The following is a 27,033-nucleotide window of genomic DNA, read 5'->3' on the forward strand; positions in this document are numbered from 1 at the left end:
AGGCAATTGGAAGGACCTTAATGACAGGCAGCCTTTGTGGGTTAAGCAATATATTAATCAGCATATTAATTATGCAGCAAGGTAGTTTTGCCCGAGTGCGGGCGGGCATGGCCAGTGTCGAAGGTCAACGAACTGCAGCGGCCGCATGCATTGTTGGGGCATATAAATTGTTTAAACAACTTTACAGACAACATCCGTTGGGCCAGGCAAAATGGCCCGAAGGCGATGGGAATTCGAGTACCAGGCTGCCAGCCAGCCAGCCAGCCAGCCAGCCAGCCAGCCAGTCAGCCATGTGACAGGCAGTCGGTCATTATTTCGCACTTTTGTTGCCGCTGCGGAAATTTCACAGCAAGAGGCAGCGGCAAACATGCGACACGTGCAACACCGAAAGTCGAGAGTCTGGGCGATACAGTGTGCCATAACAATAATGCCACAACAAAGATAGAGTCCCTGCCAGTAGAGAGCAGGCTGGGCGAAAAATGTGTGCGGGAGTCAGGTGGAAAAGATGCACAAGTCGGTGGCAGACAAAATGGAATTTTAATGATATGAGAAGGCGCGCCTTCTGAATATTTTTGCAGGTGAAACTGCTTACCAGCCATCCACTTGGCCACCTCCCCCTCCACCAAACAGCACCAAACTCTTACCCTTTGAACTCGCGTAGTACAACCGGCACTTGAACTACGCCGCTTACTACGCTCTTGGCGCTCTTTTCAGTTTGTTTTTGCTGCGTTATAGTGCCCGTTTTTTTTCTGTCCTGACTCAGGCGCAGGCGAGTTGGCCCAGAAGAGCGCAAGAGAACCGCTAAGAGCGCATTTACGATTGGCAAGCCGGTAAAAATAGAAAAATAAGTAGTTTGAACACAGTTTGTATGAAGGTATGCTGTTTCGCTTGAAATTTAATGCAGTTTATATTACAGAAATAGAAAACTAACCAATTACTTTGTTTATTTTGGTATTAAATGAATGAGCTGCACTTACACTTTTCAAAATAGTTTATCCAAAGCACTTGACATTTTGGTGGTAGTTATTGCATAGTTCAGGTGCTTTTTGTAGTTTAAAACATTTTGAAACCCCTTTTAAGATATCACAAGCACAAAGCACAAAGGCGCACTCACACAATTGCGAACGGCAAGCGCCATGTGCGCCTGGCGGTATGCAATAGTTTCTGTTTCTCTTTCGTTTCCGTAAATGGTAGTGCGCGTATAGTAGTGTGCGTTTGCGTATGCGTGTGTGTGTGTGTGTGTGTGTGCGTTTTAGCCGACAAAGTGCAACACACAGCGCAATGACCGACGTACTCGAGCGTTGACTCGTTTCTGCGACAACTTTTCTCGCTCCTCGCCGATGGGAATAATGATCTCAGCGTAATGACGATTTTTAGCAGCCAGTAAGCTTGTTGATGCTGTGCCGATGACGTTGCGAACTCGCTCTCTCCGGGCCGCTCGCTCTCTCTTTCCCACACTCTCTCGGCCATTTTGCGGAAGTTTCAACTCACCGCAAAACGCTCCAAAATGAGCAGCCAAATTGCGAGTTCCTTCCTTAATTGCGCACTCGTATCGTTCATTTGTATTTGTATTCCCTCCCATCAGCATTTTCTCTTCGGCCATATAACAGTTTTCTCTTATACTTTCGCTTCGGTTTATAGCACGCACATTCCCGGTGACGTCACAAGGCTTTCCCAACGCTTTTTCCATAGAATCAGTTGTTGTTTGGGCTGCACAAGCCGGCAATGTAAACAAAACATAAAATATATGAATGGGTGAGTGAGTTGTGCGGGTGTCTGGGTTATTCGACTGCTTCGGCTGAGTGGGTGGCTGTTTTGGGTGGAAATTGGGTGACCCCGATGCACTGGTGTTGGTGCAAATTCGGCAATGCGTGTGCGCTGCGCCTGATGAATGAAAAGTTCGAGTGGCCGCGTGGAAAGCGGGAAAACATCTGAGCGTCAGCTGCACGGTCATATGTTTGATATTATTCCTGTGAAAGCGGAAAATGATTTTGAATATTAAAGGAAATCGATGCGGAAAATGTTTTGGAGTATTTAATAGCCATTAAATGGATAACGTAGATTTTGTCACAGGTTTATAAAATGTAGTTATAGGTAATATATTCACTAAAACAGAAACTGCCTTACACACTTTTAGTATATTGTTTTATTTACTTAAATTACCTAAGTAAATAAAAGTATTTTCAAATTGTTACAAAAAGCACACCCTTTTTTCTATTTTTGTTAATATTTGAATGCCCCACCAATCGATTGAATTTGAAGCCAATTCGTGATTCGGAAAGCGCAGAGTGTCCTGTATTAAATTCAGCCTTGCAGACAAATGCAAAAACCATCGACAGGCCGTGTCAGAAAACACACGAAAATCGAGTGAGCCCCAGAGCAATCGCATTTTAATTTGAATTCTTTCTGGTGAGGCCCTTACAAAAGCCCCCATGCGATGTGCACGACCAAAAAATGAACTTAAGTTTCGGCCAAGAATCTTGTTGAAGAATTTCTATTTGAGCATTTGTCATGTCTTCGCCTTAGTCTATAAAATATACTGTCGGTGGATGGGGACGCGGGGTGTGTGCAAATATGCGAAAGCTAAATGTCAGAGTCAACCCTTTCGCAGGCCATTCTGCCTGCTTTTTTTTCAGCCTTTTCTGGCCGGTGTTGCCGCCTTGGCCCCTTTTTTGGGTGGAAAGGAAAGTTTTTATCTTAAGCTGCGCGCTGACAGGCAGCAAAGCGGCAAGCGAGGCAACACAAGTACAAGCCGGACAAAGAAGCCAGGGGGAGTGGGGATGGGCTGGCCGAACGGAAAATGGGAAATGGAAAATGGACGGGCAACGACAAGGCGGGCAAACGTCAAGTTATAGAAAATGCTAGTGCCTGCACAATAAGAAAAGTGTCATCCGAATTGCTAATCAATGGAATGATGTTGAGGAGACTCAAAAGAAATTTAAAGACCTACTAATAAGAAAAAACTGAAAAATCATTAAGTTTTTAAACTATTCAAACATATTTAAATAATAATTTGTGCAAATTTATTATTGCTTAAAACAACTAAATAAAAATATATAATGTCATTCAAAGTTTCAAAAAAAATTTATTCAATTAAACAAAGGCCATTTTGTATCTTTTCAAAAGTATATGACTTAAAAATAGGTTCATTCATTTTGCTTATGCAAGCTAAGGACTCAGCTTTTTGTCAAAGTGCAGAAAAGGGGAATGAAACTGGTCTTAGAGGGAGAAAAAATTAAAGGACATGCTGAACGCATTCCTTGGGACACGGGCTGACAGTGAGTGATTTGACCATACCCTCATTTGCGTGCAGCAAGGACCAAGATCCGAGCTCTGGGTTCCGGGTTCCGGGGTTCCGACTACCGAGATCCAGGCACACCAATGGATTAATGTGCAAGGATGCGACTCGTCAGGCAGGCCAAGAAAATTACGTCAAGCTACGCAATGGGCCCGTGCCTTTCCCACTGCCCCCCACCACCCCACAACCTAACCAAATCCAACCCAGCCCAGCACAACCCAAACCATTATCCTTTTGGAAATCTGATGATGAGCGCCGACTGCTGCGGGCGGGCGACTCAAAATGGGAGTGACTCATTTACGCGCTGCACTCGAGTTTCAACCGGCAGCCGGCGAAGGAAAAGCGGGACTCCGAGAACTTTTCCAAGCTATTTCTGCGCCCAAATGACAGCGAAATGTAATAATGAAAAACTTTTTCTTTGTCAACTTGATGAGTATGAAATTTTTCACAAAAAAAAAAAAAGAAAAAAGATTAAATAAAATAAAAGACGAGCGGCAAAGGAACGGGTTGAGCTTGGGTGGCAGGGCGGTGAGCTAGAAATATGAAACGTCAGGACTGGTCCTTAGTCTTAGGTTGGCCTTAGTCTTGGTTGGCCTTCGAGATTAGTTATGGCAAAGGAATTTCCAAGCGAAGGCGCACGCAAATGATTGCATGCCGCATTACGCATACGCCCGGTTGTGCGTGGCCGGTTTTAAAATTGAATTTTAATATACAGCAGACACAAAGAGATGTACATGACCATATGTATATGTATATAGCTGATCCCTGGCCATGGCTGCTATAAGCCAGGTTATCCAGCCACCCCGAAAAAACACATGTTCTGCATTTTTACTTTGTACTGGACCAGGACCCACGGTCCATCATCCCTACCATTTTGCTGCTGCACCGCATCGGGGATTGCGGAATTCATAAGCTATGTGCGTTTGCTACAAAAGTGGAATTTTCGCCACGCCAAAGGATACCCGCTTGCAGGCTCCCAGCTCACAGTTCCCACTTCCCGTTTCCTAGATCCTGAGCATGCCATTAACCCACTCGCAAAAAGCGCAAAATCGCTTAAATTATTGTTACAAGCTGCCAGTGCCAAGTGGCAGGCACAGCAACAGCAAAAACAAGAACAAGACCAGGGGGGCAGGTGGCAGGTGGCAGGTGGCACAGGGCAAACCACCTGAGCTTTTGGCCGCGCTTTGCTTTGAGTGCCAGTTAGCATAACTCCGCAGGCCGCAGGCGAATATGTCTGTTGTTGCTGCTTTTGCCGCTTTGCTACTCTCCTGATGTTGGGTGCTGCTCCTGATTTTGCTGTTGCCGTTAGAAGTATTTGTGGCGCGGCAAAGGACATCCTCTCGGCAGCCCGTTCTCACCTGCCTGCCAAGCTGCAAGCTCCAGCTGAAAGTGTCTTTGGTGAGCGCTACCCACCACCTAAATATACAAAGTGTGGGGGAAAAACAAGAAAAATAACAACCTACAATAGTCTCTTCTTTGTTACCTAAAAATATAAGAAAAGCACACCTCGCAATTGTGTTGAAAAAAACAAATTGATACGAAAAAAAGCGATAGGGATGCCACAACAAAGCGCAATCTTATCAAACGTATTAAACATTTTGCTTATCAAAACAGCGAGGTTTGCACAACAATGCGAAATAGGAGGAGGCAAAATTCTTATCTGCATTTCATCAGTCAAACATTTACTGTAATCAAAAATCGCAACTATAAGGAACACAAGTAAAGGCCACAAATGAGAAGCAAATTATTGTTCGATATCCGTGAATTTGAAGGGGAACGTAATGGCCGGTTCCATGACGAACATGGTCTTGAATGGACGGCTGGCATCCCGATTGAACTCCACATGGAAATTGCGAATCAACTTGGCCACTGTGGTCTCCATTTCCAGATCCACCACCCGTTTGCCAATGCACATGCGGGGTCCAAAGCCAAAGGGAAGGAACGTGAAGGGGCTGACCTGCATCTTCTTTCCGGTCTCCGGATCCCTTAACCAGCGCTCCGGCAGAAATTCATCTGGTCGTGGATAATATGTAGCTTCCTTCATCAGCACATTTGAGCCGAGCAGGACAGTCGTTCCCTTGGGCACCCGGTAACCCGAAAGTATCACATCATTTTGGCAGGTTCTCATGGTTCCCAAGCCATTGGGATAGTATCGCAGTGTCTCCTTGATCACAGCCCTCAAATATGGCATATCCTTCATGTTCTCCTCGTTGAGTAGGGAATCCTTTGTGGGCATGATGCTCAAGAGCTCCTCCCGCAGTTTGGCCTGCTTATCCGGATGCTTTGAGAGGCAGAGTAAAACAGCCGACAGAAGCGTGGCTGTGGCATCCACACCAGCGAATAGGATGTCCAGACTCATAATCACCGCCACCTTGGGATCGATCTCCATTAATCTCTCCAGCATACTGTTACTATTTATTTTTTCGCCAGCCTGGCGGCGCTTTTCCAGTGCATCCTGATTTTCCTTCAGCATTTTCTGGGCCACATTCAAACTGTCATTGAGAGTTCGCTTCATTTTCCTGTAGGTGGGCGTCGATATGATCTTCCACATGGAGGGCTGAATGTCTAGCTTAAATGTGAGACGGAAAATATCCCTCGAGGTCTGGAAGAGGGTCAATGCATCGGAATTATCGCGGTTTTTTCTAATCAGACCCATTTGCCGATCGAAAGCCACCAGGCCGAGTGACTCGAAAACAAGCCGGCTTATTTCATCCGTAAAATCTTCGGGGACTTCTAGAGTTTTTGGATCGCGGATTTCCTTAATGCTGCACAGTAAAATGGAATTTATTGCTATATATAAATAACAATTCAATAACAAAAATTTCTTACCGCTCTATAAACTCATTATTGATATTAGACAATGGTTCATAATACATTCTCAAGCCCCTGGGTTGCATAAAGATGGGATTAATGGCTGATCGTAGTTTTCCCCATGCCTCATTTTGTCTGAAATATTCAAATTCAATTGTTTCCTTGCTACTTATTAGATTTTATACTCACGAAGCCACCAATCCTTGAACCTCACCGTAAACATCTGGTCGAACGTGTTCGCGGAAATATACAATGGAATCCAGGCCATCACGACGTGGCCAGATACCCTCGTTGCGGAATACCATCTCAATGTCCTTTGTGTTGAAAGTGGTGACCCAATCCTTGCGGCCAAACATTCCGGGCATTACATAGATATCTCCATAGCGCTTTCGCATGGCACTGGTGTATTCCGTAATCGATGCATTTTGGAATTCACCACCGGGCATGAAAGCCCTCATAAATTTGAATTTGTTGGGCCGCGGAATCTCATCGTAGGTCTTGTGCTCCTCCGTTATCTATAATTGGAAACTAATAACATGATAAATCTATTTCGACTGGATTTTGTGCATACTAACACTAGATTTAGCTTGTTCATGTGCCAAAACGGAGGCTGATCTTGAAGATCGAACGGGACCCACGTAAATCGCCACAGATCGCGCACTGCTCAATGTATTCATTCTATTCCTTTTGGTGATCAACTGCAACTAAAAACAGTTCCACTTTCGAGAACGTTCTTATACCAAAGGCTTATCTCTAAAACGTAGAAAAGAGAGGAGAGCGAATAACTTGAAATGCTTCAAAATGCAAAAATCTCAAACAAAAACAAAAGCCAGCAAACAAAGCATGAGTTTCATTTTCTTATCAGCTGAACGGTATAATCGCCGTGAATTGCCTACCTCACTCAACTGAAAAAATAAACAAATGAACGTGACTGGCTAGAAAAACAAATTGAGAGCGTTGGAACTTACAATAAATACACCTCAGAGAATTTGATACTACTATTACGACTATTACATACCCGTTACTCATTTAGTGGGATCGCTAGAAAAAAATCTAAAATATTTAAATATTTTTTAAAAATTTATAAGGATTCTAGTTCAACGGTAGACAATTTCAAGATAAATAACCAAATTAAAGAAAAATAAAAACAATTCTTAGAGTTGATCCTTGTTCTCTTTGCATACTGATATTTTATTTATTTTTTATTTTATTTATTTACTGGCGCCGCTTTTCCACAGAGTCCTCGGTGTCCTTTATCATTTTCTGTGAGAACATTAAGATGTCATCGAGAAGACGCATCATCATCCGAAAGTTTGGAGTGGAGATAAATCTCCACATTGATGGCTGTATATTCAATTGAAAGGCATATCTGAACATCGTGCTTCGTGTTTTGGAACACAGTCAATGCATCTGGATCGTCTCGATTTCGACTGATCAAACCCATTGGGCGATCGAAAGCCACCAAGCCAAGGGATTCGAAAACCAGGCGGCATCTCCAGAGTTCTAGCATCTCGAATTTCTTTAATGTTGGAGAAAAAGTAAAACTCAGGTGGACATCGAAATATACAAGTATGAATTAATTCTTAGCGCTCAATGAACTAGTTGTTGAACTCATAATAAGTTTTCAATCCTTTGGGTTGCATAAAAATTGAATTGACGGCTGATCGCATCTTGCCCCACAACGCTGCTTGCCTTAAATTATAGTTTCCAAATTAACTTCCGCTTTTGATATACATATGTAATTATTTGGTAACTTACGCGAATATCAGACCCACACTTTCTCCATAAATGGAAATATGTGATCGAGGGAAAGAAATCCTTTTCCGGCCAAGTTCCCTCACTGCGGAAAACAGTCTCGATATTCTTTGTACTAAATGTGGTGACTCAATCCTTGCGACCAAACATTCCAGGCATTATGAAGATATCACCATAACAACTTCTCATCGCTGCTGCATAATCCAAAATTGAGGCATCGTGAAATTCTCCACCCGGCATAAATGCCCTTGCAAATTCCTGTTTTCTGGGAAGTGGAATGTTCTTATAGGATCTCGCTTCAGTGACTACACTATCGGCTACCTTAATATCCAGATCACATATGTATGTTAGTGGAATACCCGATTGTGGTGATAGTATTTCAACTCACATTGGCCAAAATCTGTGCCTGACTAGAAGATGCCCTCACAAGCTGAATGGATTGCGCATTCTGCGCAATACTCATAGTTAATTTTATTAACTGCTTGCCTAAAATGACAACTGAGCTGGGAAGCCTGCCAAAATGCTTATATAGCATCGCATCCCAAGAGGAATAACAAAACGATTCTCTACAAATTGAAAAGCTGCAATCCAGCATGACTCCTAAGAATTCCCACCATCACAGTGATAGAAAGCGAAATTATTGCCGTAAGTCAAGAAAGCTTGATACTGCTAAAAAAATATCAACCGCTCATATTCAATATAAGTATGTTATTGTTCAGACATAGGCTTATATGCTCAGTAGAAGATATGTTTTATTTTGATTTCTGTCGGAATGCCTTTTAGTAACATCCTTTAGTAACATCTCTTTAAACAGCGAGGTTTGCACAACAATGCGAAATAGGAGGAGGCAAAATTCTTATCTGCATTTCATCAGTCAAACATTTACTGTAATCAAAAATCGCAACTATAAGGAACACAAGTAAAGGCCACAAATGAGAAGCAAATTATTGTTCGATATCCGTGAATTTGAAGGGGAACGTAATGGCCGGTTCCATGAGGAACATGGTCTTGAATGGACGGCTGGCATCCCGATTGAACTCCACATGGAAATTGCGAATCAACTTGGCCACTGTGGTCTCCATTTCCAGATCCACCACCCGTTTGCCAATGCACATGCGGGGTCCAAAGCCAAAGGGAAGGAACGTGAAGGGGCTGACCTGCATCTTCTTTCCGGTCTCCGGATCCCTTAACCAGCGCTCCGGCAGAAATTCATCTGGTCGTGGATAATATGTAGCTTCCTTCATCAGCACATTTGAGCCGAGCAGGACAGTCGTTCCCTTGGGCACCCGGTAACCCGAAAGTATCACATCATTTTGGCAGGTTCTCATGGTTCCAAAGCCATTGGGATAGTATCGCAGTGTCTCCTTGATCACAGCCCTCAAATATGGCATATCCTTCATGTTCTCCTCGTTGAGTAGGGAATCCTTTGTGGGCATGATGCTCAAGAGCTCCTCCCGCAGTTTGGCCTGCTTATCCGGATGCTTTGAGAGGCAGAGTAAAACAGCCGACAGAAGCGTGGCTGTGGCATCCACACCAGCGAATAGGATGTCCAGACTCATAATCACCGCCACCTTGGGATCGATCTCCATTAATCTCTCCAGCATACTGTTACTATTTATTTTTTCGCCAGCCTGGCGGCGCTTTTCCAGTGCATCCTGATTTTCCTTCAGCATTTTCTGGGACACATTCAAACTGTCATTGAGAGTTCGCTTCATTTTCCTGTAGGTGGGCGTCGATATGATCTTCCACATGGAGGGCTGAATGTCTAGCTTAAATGTGAGACGGAAAATATCCCTCGAGGTCTGGAAGAGGGTCAATGCATCGGAATTATCGCGGTTTTTTCTAATCAGACCCATTTGCCGATCGAAAGCCACCAGGCCGAGTGACTCGAAAACAAGCCGGCTTATTTCATCCGTAAAATCTTCGGGGACTTCTAGAGTTTTTGGATCGCGGATTTCCTTAATGCTGCACAGTAAAATGGAATTTATTGCTATATATAAATAACAATTCAATAACAAAAATTTCTTACCGCTCTATAAACTCATTATTGATATTAGACAATGGTTCATAATACATTCTCAAGCCCCTGGGTTGCATAAAGATGGGATTAATGGCTGATCGTAGTTTTCCCCATGCCTCATTTTGTCTGAAATATTCAAATTCAATTGTTTCCTTGCTACTTATTAGATTTTATACTCACGAAGCCACCAATCCTTGAACCTCACCGTAAACATCTGGTCGAACGTGTTCGCGGAAATATACAATGGAATCCAGGCCATCACGACGTGGCCAGATACCCTCGTTGCGGAATACCATCTCAATGTCCTTTGTGTTGAAAGTGGTGACCCAATCCTTGCGGCCAAACATTCCGGGCATTACATAGATATCTCCATAGCGCTTTCGCATGGCACTGGTGTATTCCGTAATCGATGCATTTTGGAATTCACCACCGGGCATGAAAGCCCTCATAAATTTGAATTTGTTGGGCCGCGGAATCTCATCGTAGGTCTTGTGCTCCTCCGTTATCTATAATTGGAAACTAATAACATGATAAATCTATTTCGACTGGATTTTGTGCATACTAACACTAGATTTAGCTTGTTCATGTGCCAAAACGGAGGCTGATCTTGAAGATCGAACGGGACCCACGTAAATCGCCACAGATCGCGCACTGCTCAATGTATTCATTCTATTCCTTTTGGTGATCAACTGCAACTAAAAACAGTTCCACTTTCGAGAACGTTCTTATACCAAAGGCTTATCTCTAAAACGTAGAAAAGAGAGGAGAGCGAATAACTTGAAATGCTTCAAAATGCAAAAATCTCAAACAAAAACAAAAGCCAGCAAACAAAGCATGAGTTTCATTTTCTTATCAGCTGAACGGTATAATCGCCGTGAATTGCCTACCTCACTCAACTGAAAAAATAAACAAATGAACGTGACTGGCTAGAAAAACAAATTGAGAGCGTTGGAACTTACAATAAATACACCTCAGAGAATTTGATACTACTATTACGACTATTACATACCCGTTACTCATTTAGTGGGATCGCTAGAAAAAAATCTAAAATATTTAAATATTTTTTAAAAATTTATAAGGATTCTAGTTCAACGGTAGACAATTTCAAGATAAATAACCAAATTAAAGAAAAATAAAAACAATTCTTAGAGTTGATCCTTGTTCTCTTTGCATACTGATATTTTATTTATTTTTTATTTTATTTATTTACTGGCGCCGCTTTTCCACAGAGTCCTCGGTGTCCTTTATCATTTTCTGTGAGAACATTAAGATGTCATCGAGAAGACGCATCATCATCCGAAAGTTTGGAGTGGAGATAAATCTCCACATTGATGGCTGTATATTCAATTGAAAGGCATATCTGAACATCGTGCTTCGTGTTTTGGAACACAGTCAATGCATCTGGATCGTCTCGATTTCGACTGATCAAACCCATTGGGCGATCGAAAGCCACCAAGCCAAGGGATTCGAAAACCAGGCGGCATCTCCAGAGTTCTAGCATCTCGAATTTCTTTAATGTTGGAGAAAAAGTAAAACTCAGGTGGACATCGAAATATACAAGTATGAATTAATTCTTAGCGCTCAATGAACTAGTTGTTGAACTCATAATAAGTTTTCAATCCTTTGGGTTGCATAAAAATTGAATTGACGGCTGATCGCATCTTGCCCCACAACGCTGCTTGCCTTAAATTATAGTTTCCAAATTAACTTCCGCTTTTGATATACATATGTAATTATTTGGTAACTTACGCGAATATCAGACCCACACTTTCTCCATAAATGGAAATATGTGATCGAGGGAAAGAAATCCTTTTCCGGCCAAGTTCCCTCACTGCGGAAAACAGTCTCGATATTCTTTGTACTAAATGTGGTGACTCAATCCTTGCGACCAAACATTCCAGGCATTATGAAGATATCACCATAACAACTTCTCATCGCTGCTGCATAATCCAAAATTGAGGCATCGTGAAATTCTCCACCCGGCATAAATGCCCTTGCAAATTCCTGTTTTCTGGGAAGTGGAATGTTCTTATAGGATCTCGCTTCAGTGACTACACTATCGGCTACCTTAATATCCAGATCACATATGTATGTTAGTGGAATACCCGATTGTGGTGATAGTATTTCAACTCACATTGGCCAAAATCTGTGCCTGACTAGAAGATGCCCTCACAAGCTGAATGGATTGCGCATTCTGCGCAATACTCATAGTTAATTTTATTAACTGCTTGCCTAAAATGACAACTGAGCTGGGAAGCCTGCCAAAATGCTTATATAGCATCGCATCCCAAGAGGAATAACAAAACGATTCTCTACAAATTGAAAAGCTGCAATCCAGCATGACTCCTAAGAATTCCCACCATCACAGTGATAGAAAGCGAAATTATTGCCGTAAGTCAAGAAAGCTTGATACTGCTAAAAAAATATCAACCGCTCATATTCAATATAAGTATGTTATTGTTCAGACATAGGCTTATATGCTCAGTAGAAGATATGTTTTATTTTGATTTCTGTCGGAATGCCTTTTAGTAACATCTCTTTATCTTTGTAGATTAAAGTAAATCTTTAAAATATATGTAATACCAAGAGAACTGAAACTCTTTGCCTCTCAAGTCTTGGCCAAGAAGTGCTTTGCTCTGCTGCGGTGCCCAAAACAAATTACGCCAGCCAAATGCAATCCAAGAAGAGGCTGTAAATCTTGGCGGCATTGTTGTGCTATATCTGCGTCAGATCCCGGATCCTTTAGTCCTTTGGCCTCCCATGTGCATAATCAGTGCACTCAGGCATTGCACAAAAGGCGGAGCGGAGAACAGAACCCAGTTATGTTCAAGTGTCACCAAGGCTGGCCGCAACTGTCGGCAATAACAAACCCAGTGTCGAGTTGAGTTGAGTCTGAGACTGGTACTGGTGGAAAAGGATGGAATCCCCCGATTCCCATTTTCCTGCTCTGCTCCTGACGCCAGGAGACGTGTTGCTGCGGCTCCGTTTTGTACCTGCTACCGACGTACATGACTGCCATCTCGGGGCCACCGTTCCTCCCTCTTTCATTGGTCCTGAGTGCGTGTGGTCTCCGGTTGCAATTGGAGTTGCAGTTGCTCATTTTCCGAGACCCATTCTCGCATGGCCACATGGCCTAAACCAGCTGCCAACTGGCATCTGCCGACCGACATATCTCTTGAATCCATTGCTGAATTCAGACTTTGGCTTCTTTAGCTCCTGCTCCTGCTCCGCTCCTGCTGATGGCCCCTTTCGCTTTACCGCTCCTTTGTTTCGGTGCCTGGTGAAAGGTTTTTAAATTTCGACTGGAGCACCCTTGAAGCTGCCTTTGGCAAGTGGCACAACATCCTGCCACGGCGCCCATTCCCACTTAGCTGCTGGAATTTCTCACGTGTGCCGAGCGTCTTTTGAAGACCGGGCTCTGAACGCATCAAGCGCAACGACGTGAAGTGTTTATATTCCATGCCGACAACTTTATCCACGCCAAAGATGCACTGAGCGAAACAAAAGAAGCCAAAGTGCTTAAATGCATTTCATTCAAATAAATGTTAAATGAATGCTGAGAACAGTCAGCTTACCTCATCAGTGAATCTGTTGAGATCTAAATACATTCTTTTATAGTTACCATCTGCAAAGTTCGTCTGCTTAAGTAACTTTCTTTTCTCTCTGTGTACCAATAATAGCAACAGTAGCAAAATCCCTGGCAGCAACATCAAGAACCGCAGAAGCAGGAGCGCAGCACACAGTTGCCTTGTTTATGGTAATTACTTCACAAATCCTGCAACTTTTTAATTAACTTAATTTGCTTGGAATGCAACAACCTCCTAGGCATATGTATGTAATATGTATGTATGTATGTGTGTGTGTGTGTGTGCAGAACAACAGCATTTTCCACAAAAATGAAACTGCATTTTATGTGGCCTTAATGCTCCTGCTTTTGGCTGCTGGTCATCAAATCAAGTGATTGCCCAGCACACACGAGTGGCACCTAAGACTCGGCAGGACATGTGGTTAACGCTGTTTTTCCATGTCATGTCACCCAGCTGACAACGTTTCGTGTTCGGATGCGGTTTGTGGGCGGATAGATGGTCGGGTGTAGCCTTCAAATGCACACTGCTCGACGCACATTGTCAAAATTCGTCACTTGGCCAACACGCATACATAAGCAGCATGCAGCTGGCGGAAGTTGGGGATTCTCCATCCACATGCACACCGTCTTTCCAGTGCTGCCACCTTTCCGCCTAACACCTGGCCTAATGAGCTGTCAGCAACCATGGCTGCTACCAACTCGGCAAAGCAACCACAAGATTTAGCAGACACTTCTGGCCAGCACACAGAGACAACTGGGCGTTTTGTGTACATGTGGTTGGCCCATTGTGTCCGTGTGCCTTAACATGTCTTGATTGCCAAAAACTAAGCGTTATATACCAAATATTGCAGCTGCAGCAAACAAAACACACCCACATCGCAACGGAGCTTTTGACCATTTTCTGTTTATGGACTGCTAACTAATTTGGCAAAATGGATTTTCTGGCATCGATATGGCCATCTAGGTCTTTGGTTCCTTTGAGCAGCTAGCAACAATAATAGTGTTGATATGCTGGCAAGGAATTCCTGAAAGTATCACAAAAAAAAATATTGTTTTTCCTGGACCTATTTAGGCCATCTTAAAGCTTAACTGTAGAAACGAATCTACATGGTTAATCTTAATTTCCAGCTCTTAAAGCATTTGAGGTCTCGATGGATAATTGCATAATAATATGATAAAAAGAATTTCTTCTACAAAGGGTCAGTAACATTTTCCTCAATCTCTTGCATACTTTTTAGCTTGACCTTATACCCTTTTACTTAGAACTCCCTTTGGTTTGGTTGATTAGCCCCTTATCAAAATTGTTAAAGTTTCCCAGAATTTTGGGTATGATTTGTGCCTTTGAAACTCGTTCCACATTTAACGCACTTAACCGCTAAATGGCCGCCGGTTAATCTAAGCCCTTCGGCACATTGTTTGTTTGATTGACCGCGACTAATTAATAAATTGTGGCAGTTTCGACCGTGTTTAACTTGGCTGGCTGGCAAAAAAGCGTTGCCCGCATAGTTGACTTCACGCACACCCCTGGCATTTTGTTGATTAAATTATAATAAGCGATGGCAGCTCTTCGGAGCGCGCTTAACCCTCTGCTTCTTTACGAATTAACCCAAAACCCACCCATATAAGTCAACAATTACAATTATGCTTTGATGACCGTATGACCAGCACACACATTAATTTATAATTTGTTCAAATTATAATTGCCGGCCATAACTGCAACAACGCACGCCAGTGGCATTTGGGGCATTAACACTAACACCCTGGGGACATGACTAAGCCCCTGACACAGCATACGAAATAAGCTGCCCAGAGTGGGGCCCACACGAATTTAACCTCTTCAATTGACCAGAACTCGGCGAGCGTGGTGGTGGGGGTAGGAGGACTGGCGTAAGTGGGGGATTGTTTGTCTGTTGACCTTCATGACGTCGTCAGCAGCAGCAGCAGCAGCAGCAAACATCCAGACGACAACCAACCAGATACGCATGCACACACCCATCTGCGATTGCACTCAAGGGTTGCACGCACTCTCGCTCGGCTGTCAGTGAGTGCTCATGGGGGATTTTCCAGCTGCCCGCATACCCTGTAATCGAATCAGCTCCTCGTAACGAACCAAATCCCTGAGAACATTTTTGGATGAAAAGGAATCTCTTTTCGCAATTAATATCGAGTGGCTTACACAATTAATGTGTGATAAAATGCATTAGATTATAAGTACCCTTAAAATAATAACTAATTAAAGAATACCTACAAGGGTGTCTTTCAAATTCTAATCACTATGTTATGCATTTGATATATAGAGATATATTGTAGAACTGATTGTATAAATAGTGACTTCAGCTGCTGAAATATTTCAGATACCTTTTCATTTATTTAAATTATATAAGGAATAAACCTGTTTATATATGCAAAATCTTTGTTTAAAAGTATGTAGTGCGAATATTTTGATGAGTGTGCTTTAAAATAGTTACACAGTCCCTAACTAAAATTTCTTTATATAAACCAAGACCAGGTATCACTTAGTTGATAGACTGCCTGATCGTTTAATTAACAGCAGATGACGCATTCGATCTAAATTGAATTATTTACTCGCTTTTTATGAATGAATCGCTCGTAAATGATTCAGTCAGCAGTTGGAATACGAGTGTGAGTGTCGCAAACATAGTGCTAGAATATGTATATATGTATTTTTGGTTCATTCAATAAATGATTATTTATGGGGCAGATAGAGGCGGCTTCTGCCAGTGAGTTCCGGTTAAAAGCCACTCTTCGACAAGCCGAGCTCATTAATTTTTTTTTTTAGAAACGACCCCGCTTACCCAGTGAATTTGACGCCTGAGGTGGAGTTCAAATGGCAACCGGGCTGAAGATTTCTCAATTGTCGCTGTGGCGCCCGAAGGGGTATGACAATTTAATTAATTAACGACACAGAACTCACTTTCCAGCATGTGGTGAGCTGGAGAATGCTGCTGTAAGGAAGTAAAGGCAACCTAGGAGACACACATTGACTTGGCCCCATTGGCCCCGTGGCCCCTGCTTATTATTCGGCAACCGAAAAAGCCACACACTGGATGTGAGGCAGCCACTTCTGTTGCTTCTCGAGTGGCACCCGCCCATTCCGCTCGATGGCGTATTGGTGGTGGTGGTGGTGGTGGTTTCATCAATCATGGAAAGTAGAAGAAACCTCGCCCGCAGGCGCCTAACCCTTCGATGAACTCATTGAACCCGAATATCACATTCTATGAGGGCCCCTGCCTAATTGCATTATTTGCTATATTAAAGTCAAATTAACGGGGCAACATCACAGGGCGGAATATACACATAGAATTATGAAAGTATGAAAGTTACGGAGGTAGAGCCACTTCTAAAACTCAACTGGTGAATGTTTAATGGGCATTTGGCTTTGATGTCTGTCGGCTATCGCATTTCCCATTTCGCCATTTAAAGCAATTTGCATTTATGTTTTTTGAAAATGTATCCATGCAGCAGCAAATAGAGTTATTACATGAAGTGGCCGTTTCGTTTCTGGGAATGGATTTCATTGCTATGGTCGAAAAATTCTATTTCATAAGCGTTGCATGCCTCAAATTTTACAGCAAATAAACATTCCGCATCGCCGCATCCAATTCTATATGTATCTGTATCACCACTATGTGTGTTTCTTTTGGTGTGTGGCCATTTCCTCTTGTGCTTGTGTTTGTGTTTGTTTTTGCATATCTGCATCCGAACAAAGTGCTGCTCTCGGTTATGTGCCACAACAATTTCGTTGTTTTTTGTTTGGCTTGACATAAATTACAGCGACAGCACGCAAAACTTCAGCACGCATATTTTCCAGCTAGAGAGTTTTTCAGCTTTCGGCTATTCGGGGCACAGGATACCGAAACGCAGGCCACAGGACCCCGGGCCTTTCATTGACATTCCCACCGCACACGGAGCACAACACTCGCCCTGGGTATACATTTTTGTCAAAATTTTGTCAATTTTTAAACCGAAACATATTTCTGTTTGCTAGCCCCGGAAATGCCATAGTTATGCTAATGCAAACATCGGGTCGAAAGTGGGCGAGAAAGTGGCTGGGCTGTCACCTCTGTCACCGCCCTACGAAATGTGTCAAAGATTCAGCGAACAAAGTCCGTCAGCAGTGAATTCAATCTGTCACACATTGGGCAACAGCAAAAGCGAAAGGATAACGTGGCCAAAAACAAGTGGCAAACAAACATTAAAGCCTCAATAAAACGAACAGCATAGGAATCATATATTACTCCAAGATATAAAAAATACTAAGGAACATGGAAAAAAGAAACAGGATTATTACATTTCATTTTGAAAGAAAGAAAATTATTATTTAGCATTTACAAACATGCATAAACACTTTTATTCCCTGTGTACTATATGAAAAATAGACACTAGCAGGCGTGTAAACATCAATTTGCGATTTAATAATATAGTGAATGGTAGGCCAATTGCTGAAACGCAGATTTTCATCTAACGGAAAGGGGAAGTTAGTGGCAAAAAAAACAAAGCATACTTATTTGGGTCACTCACGCATACAAGATTGTTTTCCCTGTTGTTGTGTCTGGGGCACAGATTGCCGAACAAGTTGGCGGGGGAAAGTGGACTCAAGGACTAGACGGCAATTGGGTAAACAACTCGGCCACGACTATATTTAGGTGTCCGATCATAAAACCCATGCAGAAACAATAAAGTGGACAATGGAATTGTGCATAAATTGGGCCAAGCGAACGGACCAAAGTCAAAGCCAAAGACGGATTTAGGCCAAGTTGCGCGTATTGCTGCACAATACACATCTTTACGACTCGACGCCCTCGCTTTTCCCCAGTGAATAACGGCCTTTCGGGCGGAAAAACAAACGTGAGCGGCACTTGCAATCCCCATGAATGACTCTCTTTCAGCCGGCAGGCGAAGATTTCGGGGCGGATTGGTATGCTGCGTAAGTCGCTTTTCTATGACCTCTGGCCCCACAAATATGTGCGTAAGATATGCGTAGATGGAGCGTCCCCATCGCGGAGGTCAGGCTCAAGTGTCGTCGGGTGTAAATCATATTTACAGTGGTACTCTAATTCAATTAGACCATCCCCCAGCTGCCCAGTCCATGACAACAAGCGTGAATAAAGGAGTATTCAATTGTACATATCGGGGCATATTTGATTCTTTTAGCTGCCGATGCTCGGATTGAACAAGTAAATATGGTTTTTGTTTCCTTTACCACGAGCAAGGTACTTGCAATCAAATATTTCATAGATTTTACTTACTTCATTAGTTTTATGGAAACTGGAAACTGGGAATATAAAAGACATGGGAAATTCCCATTGGAAATCAGCCAATTAAATAAAGTGCGAAGGTAAAACTATAAAAATTTGTTTGGCTGATGCAAATTGTCTATAAATACAATATAGTTAGTAACTCCTAAAAAGTAACTGTTAATTTTGTTTATACCCCTTCACCACTTTATTTGATTTCAATTAATACACGTATACAATACAATACAATATACAACAGTACAGTATATACTGTATACAATATACAATAAAAACCATCTTAAACACAAGAGTTGGGCGGTAAACCAAGCTCAAATTTTACAATATAAAATGTTACATTATTATTTTTTTTAATACAGTATAATTCGCTTAGCTGCATCGATAGTTAGCTGCATCGGCAAGATATCTGCATTATTTTTCCATTTTTTTGTGTGAATAGAAAATAGAAAATAGAAAAAAAAAAATTAAGTTAGCTGCATTTTTAAGTTACCTGCATCGAGGCATTGTGCAAAGTACTCGAGGCAGCTAAGCGAATTATACTGTATTACCAAAAATTTTATGCTAATTACAGAATATCAAACATGAACAACTCAAAAAGTTAGCAGTAGTAGAAATTTTTTCACACACATGTTAAGCGCCATCTAGAAAATTTGAATCGTACTACTTAGCTTACGTAAATTTCAGACGTTATCCATGTAAGTTTTGTTTACACGTTTTCCTGAGTATAAACTTGCATCGTTCGCCGCTAGGTGTCGCAACAAATGTAAGGTAAAACAATCTGGCAGCACTTGGCTTTTTCTGCACGGTGGGTGAGAAAAACAAATTTATGGAAACAGGCGAAAGGTTAACAAAAACATATTAAATCAATATAAAATATAAAATTAAATTAATTATTCAAGCAAATACTGTTGAATATTTTGCTATTAACGAACATTTTGCTATTATCGAACATGGCTTGAATGAGTGAAAATGAATGTGAAACTGTACCAATTTATTAGTTTAGTTTTGTTAAGAACAAATTTAAATTTAAAATATAAAAAAAACCTTAATATTATCAAACGACGAGTTTTATACCATATTATTATACATATGTATATGAGTTTAAAGATTTACAAATATTTTGAACAAAATTCAAATATTCCATTAAATAAGTTTTGAATTAAGTTGATAGATTGCTTTTTGAAAGAACTGGTTAAGTAATATTTACTGTGCCGCCATAAAAGATTAGAACAATGTTTATTCTACGTAATTTTCGTTAACTGCCTTGCAGTAATTGATTTTTAATCTGTTGCAATTGAAACCCCATTTTGGCATCGCGAATCCATCAAGACTGTCAATCGTTGTGGTCGTAGCGGACATTGGGGCCAAGTGTTTGTGTACTTCCGACTAAAGAAAAAAAAAATAGCGGCCATTTGAACTAAAAAAAAGACGTCAGGTGGCCACTTCCCGTTTGAGATCTAAGATCTGAGATCGAAAGATCTGAAAGCAGCGCCGCAATCGATCGATCGATTGATACAGATATTGGTAGTGATCTTGTACGATATTTTTTGTGCATTAATTGCTTTGCTGTTTTAGCCTAAGTCGCGTAAACGGTTTGAAATGTAGCTCACGATCACATGTTGTCTTTTGGCCCGAAATGGTAACAAGTGCAACAGATTTTGCCACTTTGGCCGGTGTGAAATAAATTGAGTAATTAGGCGGTGTCAGAGTCGGGACTTCGTGGCGAGTTCCAAGGAACTGGTTATCCCAAGATCTGCCAGCTTGCCTTTTTGTCTCGCCAATTATTTGCCCAGTTTGAGTTTGTTTTTATTGCATTTCGATTAGTTTCGAATGGGTTTTCGACATGTATGTCGCAGCTAATTAAAAATACACAACGCGGAATTTTCGTACGCTCTTTTTTGGGCCTTTTGGCCCGACTGAAATGCGCACTAATTCAGTTAACAAGTTAATTTCCAGCCCGTCTGCCTTGGCAACCTTAAATGCAAAAAACCATGGCAACACAAACTCGACACAACAAAGTTGCCGGCGGCCAAAACAAATCGAAACGCAATATTACCAAGCAAGTTACCTTTGAAGTTGAGCTTTTGCTCACAGTCCTGGAAAAACACTAAAGTAATCCATGTACGAACCGGGAACGGAGCAGATCAACTGCAACGGCAGACTGATTGAATTGCCCACCTTGGAGGTTGTTCGTCCAGGTGAAGGAAATTCCTCGCCATTTGCGTCAAGCATAGACTTTTCAATGTCCTGTGTCCTTCGTCCTTCGATTAGCTCCCAAAATGCCCAGCGATGCCAACATTGATTGGTTGCTCCACATTTATTTCACTCGCCGCGAATTCACGCGCTGCCGCCGACTCATCGAACGTGAGCTGAATCGCCATTTGAATCCCGAGTACCTGTACTTTGTCCAGGTGAGATGACGAAAAACAAGGAGCACTGCGGTCGCTTGTGGTGGCTAATGCTCGGTGTCTTTTCTAATTGATGGCCTTCGCCAGGGTCTAATTGACCGTGAAGAGGGCAACCACATCGAGGCGCTCAGACATTTGCAAAAATCAGCGGAGCTCAATCCCAGGAATATCGAGACTTACAAGGAAATCGGCCGAACACTGTGGGTAACTTTGTATATATTATCGCAAAATTCACACATTTACATTTTAAACATTTAATCATTTATTCACTCGAAGGGTCTTACTCATCATAGTGTTGTTGTTTTTCGGCGAACTTTCAATGGATTTAAAGGATTTCATTAATAACCAAGTTAGCTGGTTAATTAATCATAATCAGCGTAGATACTTTAATTAAATCCCTTTTTCGTGTATTTTTAATCTATTTATGATTATATAATTGCAAGTATAAAAGACATTTCTGTGTTAGATAAGATTGATGGTTAACTGAGTTTAAAATTCCTTTTTCGCAAAAATAATTGGATTCGATACAATAATGATACTTTAACATTTACATACATATTTCAAAAGCGGCTTAAAAGCTTGATGCCAACTCTCTTTCGTTTCAGATACATAATGGGCCGTTTTAGTCAGGCTTTGGGCGTTTTTCGGGAGGCGGAACAAAGGAGCAGTCGACAGGACCACGAGATTTACCATTATCTGGGCGAGCTACTCTATAGAGCGGCCACGACGCAGAGTCAAAAGGATGTGGCCAGCCAGCAGCAGGACGAGGCCAGGACCTATTTTGAGTTGGCCGTGCAATCCGGCCGGAAGCTGGAAAGCTACGTTCGTTTGGCGGAGTTGTATCGCAAGGACAAACAGTACCAGAAAGCCATTGAAATTCTAGAGAACTGTCTACAGTTAGTAGTTAATCTCGCTGTCCCTCGCTTTTTTTTCGTTTTATACCCATTCGCCCCTTTTCAGCTTGACTCCTGAGAACTCGGAGGTTCTGATTGAAATCAGTGTGCTGTATTTGAAAATCAACGAAACGCAAAAGGCACACGATCGTTTAGCGGAAGTCGTCAGCATCGAACGGAAATGCTCGCCCAAGGGACTTCTGGCCTTTGGTGCCATTTTGCAGGTAAATGTGGTATATGTATTTCCTTTGACACAATCTGTTAAGTCGCATTTAATGCTGAATTTGTGTGAATATTGTGAACAGTCCCGCAACGATATCGATGGCGCCCTCAGCAAATACAGCCAAATCGCAAACGCTGAGCCGGAAATTGCCGAGCTGTGGAATAACATCGGATTGTGCTTTTTCAAGAAGCAGAAGTTCATTGTGGTAATGGAATGACAAGATGGGTGTATTACTTGTGCGTACATTTAAATGTTTAATAACCAACAGGCCATTTCATCGCTGCGCAAATCCGTTTGGCTATCGCCACTTAACTACAATGCCCTTTACAACCTCAGTTTAATCTACATCGCATGTGAGTTCTCCGAAATCTAAGTGCACTTTAGGAGTTTAAATATAAATAGTAGGCTATTATCCTACTAGTATCAATCAAGTTATCCTTCGATGACGCTTGTACTCAAAAAGTTCTCAAAAGATATTACCATTAACATTAGCATTGCAGATTTCATATTATTCACTTGTTCAGTGCAGCCTGTGAAAACTATTTTATATTCTGCGCTGCCATTCTATTTTAAACATGAGAGTTAGTTAAGATATTAAAAGGACGAAGCTAATACCCTAGAACTGAGAAACTAGTTTGCGTAAAAGAGAAGACGTACATACATGGCCAAATCGACTCTGCAAGTGATTCTGATCAAGAATACATATACATATTATAGGGTCAGATTTTTGACTATAAAAATCCTTTGAAATGTCTTCTTCGTTTGGCCAAAAACAATCACGAGTTTTATCAACATTCATCTTTGCCACGCCTTGGTCAAAAAGAGGGCAAAATGAAATCCGAATAAAAAGAGACAATAGGAAACCAAACTGCAAGAGAAGGTTGGATTTCGGGTACAAATATACACTCGAGGCTAGCGAGAAACTCTGTGGGTTGGAGGTTTTAATAAATTTCTTAACAGCACCAGGACAAATCCGAGCCGAAGGCATTTGTGTACCCTTTTCTATCCTGCATTGTTTGTTGCCATTTCTTCCGTTAAGAAGCATCTGTTGTTTTCTATTTGCCCCATCTTGGCTGCAGCTGAACAATACGCCAGTGCCTTTCACACGCTGGCCGCAGCCATAAACCTGCGCAAGGATAATGCCGAGTGCTACATGCTCCTGGGCCGTAAGTTTGTACAAGTGCACTCGTAAAATATATTGTTCGAAAATATAATATTATAAAAAGTTCTGATCAATTTTTGCATCTTTATTTTTTGCTCATTTTAATCATATAATGTAAGCTTACCTGTATCTCTTATAATATATCTTATATATATATCCCTTTTTTCAGTGTAAGTTTTCCCCAAAATAACAGCTTCTTCCTCCTTTACCCGCAGTTTGTTTGCGAAAGCTGGACGATATGGAGAACGCATTCGTGGCCCTCGAAAGGGCCAGTTCCATGGCAACTGGCCAACAGGGAGCCGGACGTAATCCCTTGGTTGTGCTGAACTTTGCACTGTTTTGCTACGAAACCGGCAGATTGGCCCTGTCCACGGAGCAGTATAACCGGTTCATGAGTCAGGCGCAGGATCTTCTGTTGCCAACGGAAGTAAGTCGTCCGAAATACCATCATTCCCAGTGGATGTATGCATTGGCACGTGAATAGATATTCCACCGCATAATTGGCCAGAAAGTCTTACAAAAATTACTTGCACCGTTACATTATGGTCGAAACTCCCTCGAGAGCAGATTTTATCAATCTCATTATCCTGCAGTACAAATTCCAAGCCACCAAGCTGAAATCCCTGCTGCGCATCTCGAATCAGGGCAATGGCATCCTGCTGGATTCCGCGGATATGGGCGAGTCTGATTTGGGACACAATCGGGCCACGGAACTTCTGCCGGACGAATTGCCACTGGAGGTGAATGCTGTTGTCAGTCAGAATTAGATGTTCATTTTTCGGTAATGGAAAGCAATAAACGTTTCATTTGTATGCAACTCACATCAAACATATTTTTTTTGAAAGTGTTCACATTTATTTATAAATAGTATAAGCGACTTAAAAAGTACTCAAAATATGGTTATTCAATTAGCCAATTTAAAATGCATTGGCACTTTGTTGAAAACCAGTTAACGCCATACAATCAAAATAGAATTCTTTCGTGATTCCAGCTAAGAAGAGAGAGCAACTCGGGGCTCAGTGAGTTCTTCAGTCCTCTTAGCATGGCTACAGTTTTGCTGATGATGGATTCCTGTTTTTTTTTCTGCATCTTATGGAAAAGTAAATGTCTCGTATTTGTACAGCTTTGTACAGCTGACTTAGCCTATGAAACTTATATACTAATACGAATTTGAAACACCAACTGGTAAACTAATCAATGTAATTATTTGGAAATGAAATGGCACTTTGCGAAACAGCCAGATCACAAGCAGAATCAATTTCTAAACCGATCGATGCACCAGTCAACGCCTTAGGACTACACCTAAAAGTAAACCATTGTGGAAATCAACTGATCAACTGGTCAGCCCGTACAATAATTCCACACTCACAGTTTCTCATATTTAGGCTTTGTTTAGTCAACGAAACTTTTATAAAGTTTATGCTTTAGAAAATTCAAATTCAATGCCGGGCCGGAACATCTTGGATGTCCCTCACCTACTTCATCCCTCACTAGTGTTTGCTCCTGCCCATGATCACATCTTTAGATGTGCCCAACTAGACGCAAGTCGTGGTTACGCGGGTCAATCTGGTCATTTCGGTGCTGCCAAAGTGCCGCTTCATGAACAGCGATCGGAAGGTGGTCCGGAACTGTTTCGACATCAGACCGTACAGCACGAATCCGACGGCGGCGTTGATCAGTGCCAGCAGATCCATCAGCTCTCCAAACGGCGGATAGCAGTGGGCGAAGAAGCACTTCTCCATCACTCCGGACAGCAGACCAAGTAATCCCTGCGGAAACTCCGTGATCAGAAACAAAACCAGTACCGCAACCAGCAAAAGGGTAGTCCGATCGTTACGGCGATCACAGCGAGGCGGCCTAAGATACAAAAACAAAAAGACAAATTTATAAAAAAGATGGCAAAAAGGAACCTAAGAAGAGATTTGACAAAATCCGAGACCATTCAAAAACAGAAAAATCAAAGATCATGAAACTAACAAGGCAAACTGCAAATGAGGCGAATTCTTAAGCACTAAACGAGTCAAGTGCGTACTTACTTCTTGGATTTGGTTTCATTCAGATTAAGCTGGATGGCATATTTGGCGGGATTGTTGTAATCCCTCAGCTTCAAGCGACGTCTCGATGCCTCGCACAAAACGTGCATAAGTACTGCACTGATCACAATTAATATGCCGCACGGCAGAAGTTTGATGAGCACGGAATGTATCCAGAAGTTGAATCTGTTAAGGATTTTCACGATGAAATATTTTACAATTGGTTCTTCGCAGGATGCATAAATGACATCAGACTTCTTATCTAAGCGCACCTGTAGAGCACCGAGTCCTTGTCGAAATAAACATGATACATGGCCTCCGAGTTGACCTTGTCCACGTCGTACGTCTCACGCACCTGGAACACAAAGTACGTGGGCAGGCAGAGGATCGGCGACAGGATGAAGGGCAGGAGGATCGCCTCCCGGGAATGTGCTAGCAGGAAATTGGCACAGCCCCCGTTCGGATGTCTGTGGAATAGAGACGGTAACATTTGGCTATAAACAAAAGACGGGGGAAGAGAAGAGAAGCCACATTGCCACAATGATGTGGTAATCAGATTAGCCGGATGTCTGTTCGAATTGCGGATGTGGATTATCATGAATGTGAACCGGAGACAAACTCTACATGGATGACGGCGAATTCCGGAATAAGTCATGCATAGCTGGCCGAAGGATCATCTCACCTGATAGCCACATACCGCCACACCGCCAGCGTGACAGTCAATCCGATGGAAATCGTATGCAGGATCTGGGTGAAGTGCATGTGAACCAGCAGACAAACCGCCCAGGTGTAGCTCAAATCTTTTTCACCTGCAACAGCCATACAAAGAATATTAAATAATTCAAAAAAATTTAAACGGCTTAAAATTAAAAAAGAAAGGAAACCTACAGAGAAGGTCATAGCCGATTGCCTCGACTACCACATACTCGTTACTCAACTAAAAGTAAGTGCAAAGGGGAAAGGATATATGGGAATTGTTAACAAAATTGTTAACAAAATATACCCTTAGAAACGGACAGACAGACGTGTGTAGATCCTGATCAAGAGTATACCTTTATAATAATAATCTAGCTGATAACACTAATAAATAAATAACAAGTAAAGCTATAACCAAGACTATTATTAAATATTATTACTAAATGTATGCTTACCTGGCCCCATATATATATACTGATACGATGTATAGGGTATATATTCCAGCATCACAAACATATCGGCCACCGCCAGCCACTTAAGTATATTATTTATGGGCGTCTTGGCCATTTCCTTTCTGGTCAGGACCATTATGTTCAAGATGTTTGCTATTGTCCCGAAAATGCAAATCTAGGTGATTTAAAGAAACAAGAAAGAATCAACATAAAATGCGTCCTTTGTCAAATCGAAACTGTGAGCGCTCACATACTTTCAACTGAATGCACTCCCCTTGGACACCAAAGTGGATGAATATTTTATTTATTCAGCTCGTGAGCAGCAACTCAACTGTCGTGACCTCTCGTATTTACATTTCTTAACATTGCTCACACAAGCAAAAAAAAAAAAAAATGGAACTACAGTAACCGAAGTTTGGT

The 27,033-nt window shown here is 41.9% G+C and overlaps 5 protein-coding genes and 2 pseudogenes across 9 annotated transcripts in view, besides 2 other annotated features; 1 reads left to right on the forward strand and 6 right to left on the reverse strand.

Annotated features, from left to right (window-relative positions):
* Positions 1-1,316, reverse strand: part of luna — a 138,423-nt gene extending 137,107 nt beyond the window's left edge. Inside the window, exon 1 of the mRNA NM_001299374.1 lies at positions 978-1,316. The gene's annotated coding sequence lies outside the window, so the exon portion shown is untranslated. The remainder of the gene's footprint in view (positions 1-977) is intronic.
* An 846-nt stretch (positions 1,317-2,162) lies between these two features.
* Cyp12d1-p (Cytochrome P450 12d1 proximal) lies at positions 2,163-6,822 on the reverse strand. 2 transcript variants are annotated; one of them, NM_001299375.1, is made up of 4 exons: positions 6,685-6,822; positions 6,299-6,624; positions 6,128-6,244; positions 2,163-6,063 (listed from the first exon to the last, which is right to left on the reverse strand). In NM_001299375.1, exons 1-4 carry the CDS (start codon positions 6,784-6,786, stop codon positions 5,043-5,045), a joined length of 1,566 nt encoding a protein of 521 aa, NP_001286304.1. In that variant the 5' UTR covers positions 6,787-6,822; the 3' UTR covers positions 2,163-5,042. The 2 variants fall into 2 exon arrangements, with proteins under 2 accessions (NP_001286304.1, NP_610635.4); NM_136791.6 differs by having other exon boundaries at positions 4,904-6,063.
* A 502-nt stretch (positions 6,823-7,324) lies between these two features.
* Positions 7,325-8,327, reverse strand: CR46420 (annotated as a pseudogene).
* A 268-nt stretch (positions 8,328-8,595) lies between these two features.
* On the reverse strand, positions 8,596-10,585 carry Cyp12d1-d (Cytochrome P450 12d1 distal). Its single transcript, NM_206090.2, has 4 exons — positions 10,451-10,585; positions 10,065-10,390; positions 9,894-10,010; positions 8,596-9,829 (listed from the first exon to the last, which is right to left on the reverse strand). Exons 1-4 carry the CDS (start codon positions 10,550-10,552, stop codon positions 8,809-8,811), a joined length of 1,566 nt encoding a protein of 521 aa, NP_995812.1. The 5' UTR covers positions 10,553-10,585; the 3' UTR covers positions 8,596-8,808.
* Positions 10,586-11,093: 508 nt separating this feature from the next.
* CR46421 lies at positions 11,094-12,093 on the reverse strand (annotated as a pseudogene).
* A 7,009-nt stretch (positions 12,094-19,102) lies between these two features.
* Positions 19,103-19,288: a mobile genetic element.
* A 1,572-nt stretch (positions 19,289-20,860) lies between these two features.
* BBS4 (Bardet-Biedl syndrome 4) lies at positions 20,861-24,253 on the forward strand. Of its 2 annotated transcripts, NM_136792.2 has the most exons (10): positions 20,861-20,944; positions 21,018-21,157; positions 21,242-21,354; positions 21,760-22,050; positions 22,115-22,271; positions 22,353-22,475; positions 22,539-22,623; positions 23,350-23,436; positions 23,648-23,859; positions 24,026-24,253. In NM_136792.2, the coding sequence occupies exons 1-10, from the start codon at positions 20,866-20,868 to the stop codon at positions 24,197-24,199; spliced, it is 1,461 nt and encodes a 486-aa protein (NP_610636.1). In that variant the 5' UTR covers positions 20,861-20,865; the 3' UTR covers positions 24,200-24,253. The 2 variants fall into 2 exon arrangements, with proteins under 2 accessions (NP_610636.1, NP_001286305.1); NM_001299376.1 differs by lacking the exon at positions 23,350-23,436.
* Positions 24,242-27,033, reverse strand: part of CG13229 (uncharacterized protein) — a 32,903-nt gene continuing 30,111 nt past the window's right edge. For 2 of the 3 annotated variants that reach the window (NM_001273952.1, NM_001273951.1), the window contains 5 exons: positions 26,617-26,788; positions 26,148-26,274; positions 25,738-25,932; positions 25,469-25,651; positions 24,242-25,289 (listed from right to left, as the gene is read on the reverse strand). In NM_001273952.1, coding sequence (NP_001260881.1) covers positions 24,968-25,289; positions 25,469-25,651; positions 25,738-25,932; positions 26,148-26,274; positions 26,617-26,788 — 999 coding nt within the window. In that variant the 3' untranslated portion in view covers positions 24,242-24,967. The remainder of the gene's footprint in view (positions 25,290-25,468; positions 25,652-25,737; positions 25,933-26,147; positions 26,275-26,616; positions 26,789-27,033) is intronic. The other variant, NM_136793.1, reaches the window with a different exon arrangement.
* Positions 26,354-26,405: a mobile genetic element.

This window comes from Drosophila melanogaster, chromosome 2R, assembly GCF_000001215.4.
Source record: "Drosophila melanogaster chromosome 2R".
NCBI classification, from domain to species: domain Eukaryota; kingdom Metazoa; phylum Arthropoda; class Insecta; order Diptera; family Drosophilidae; genus Drosophila; species Drosophila melanogaster.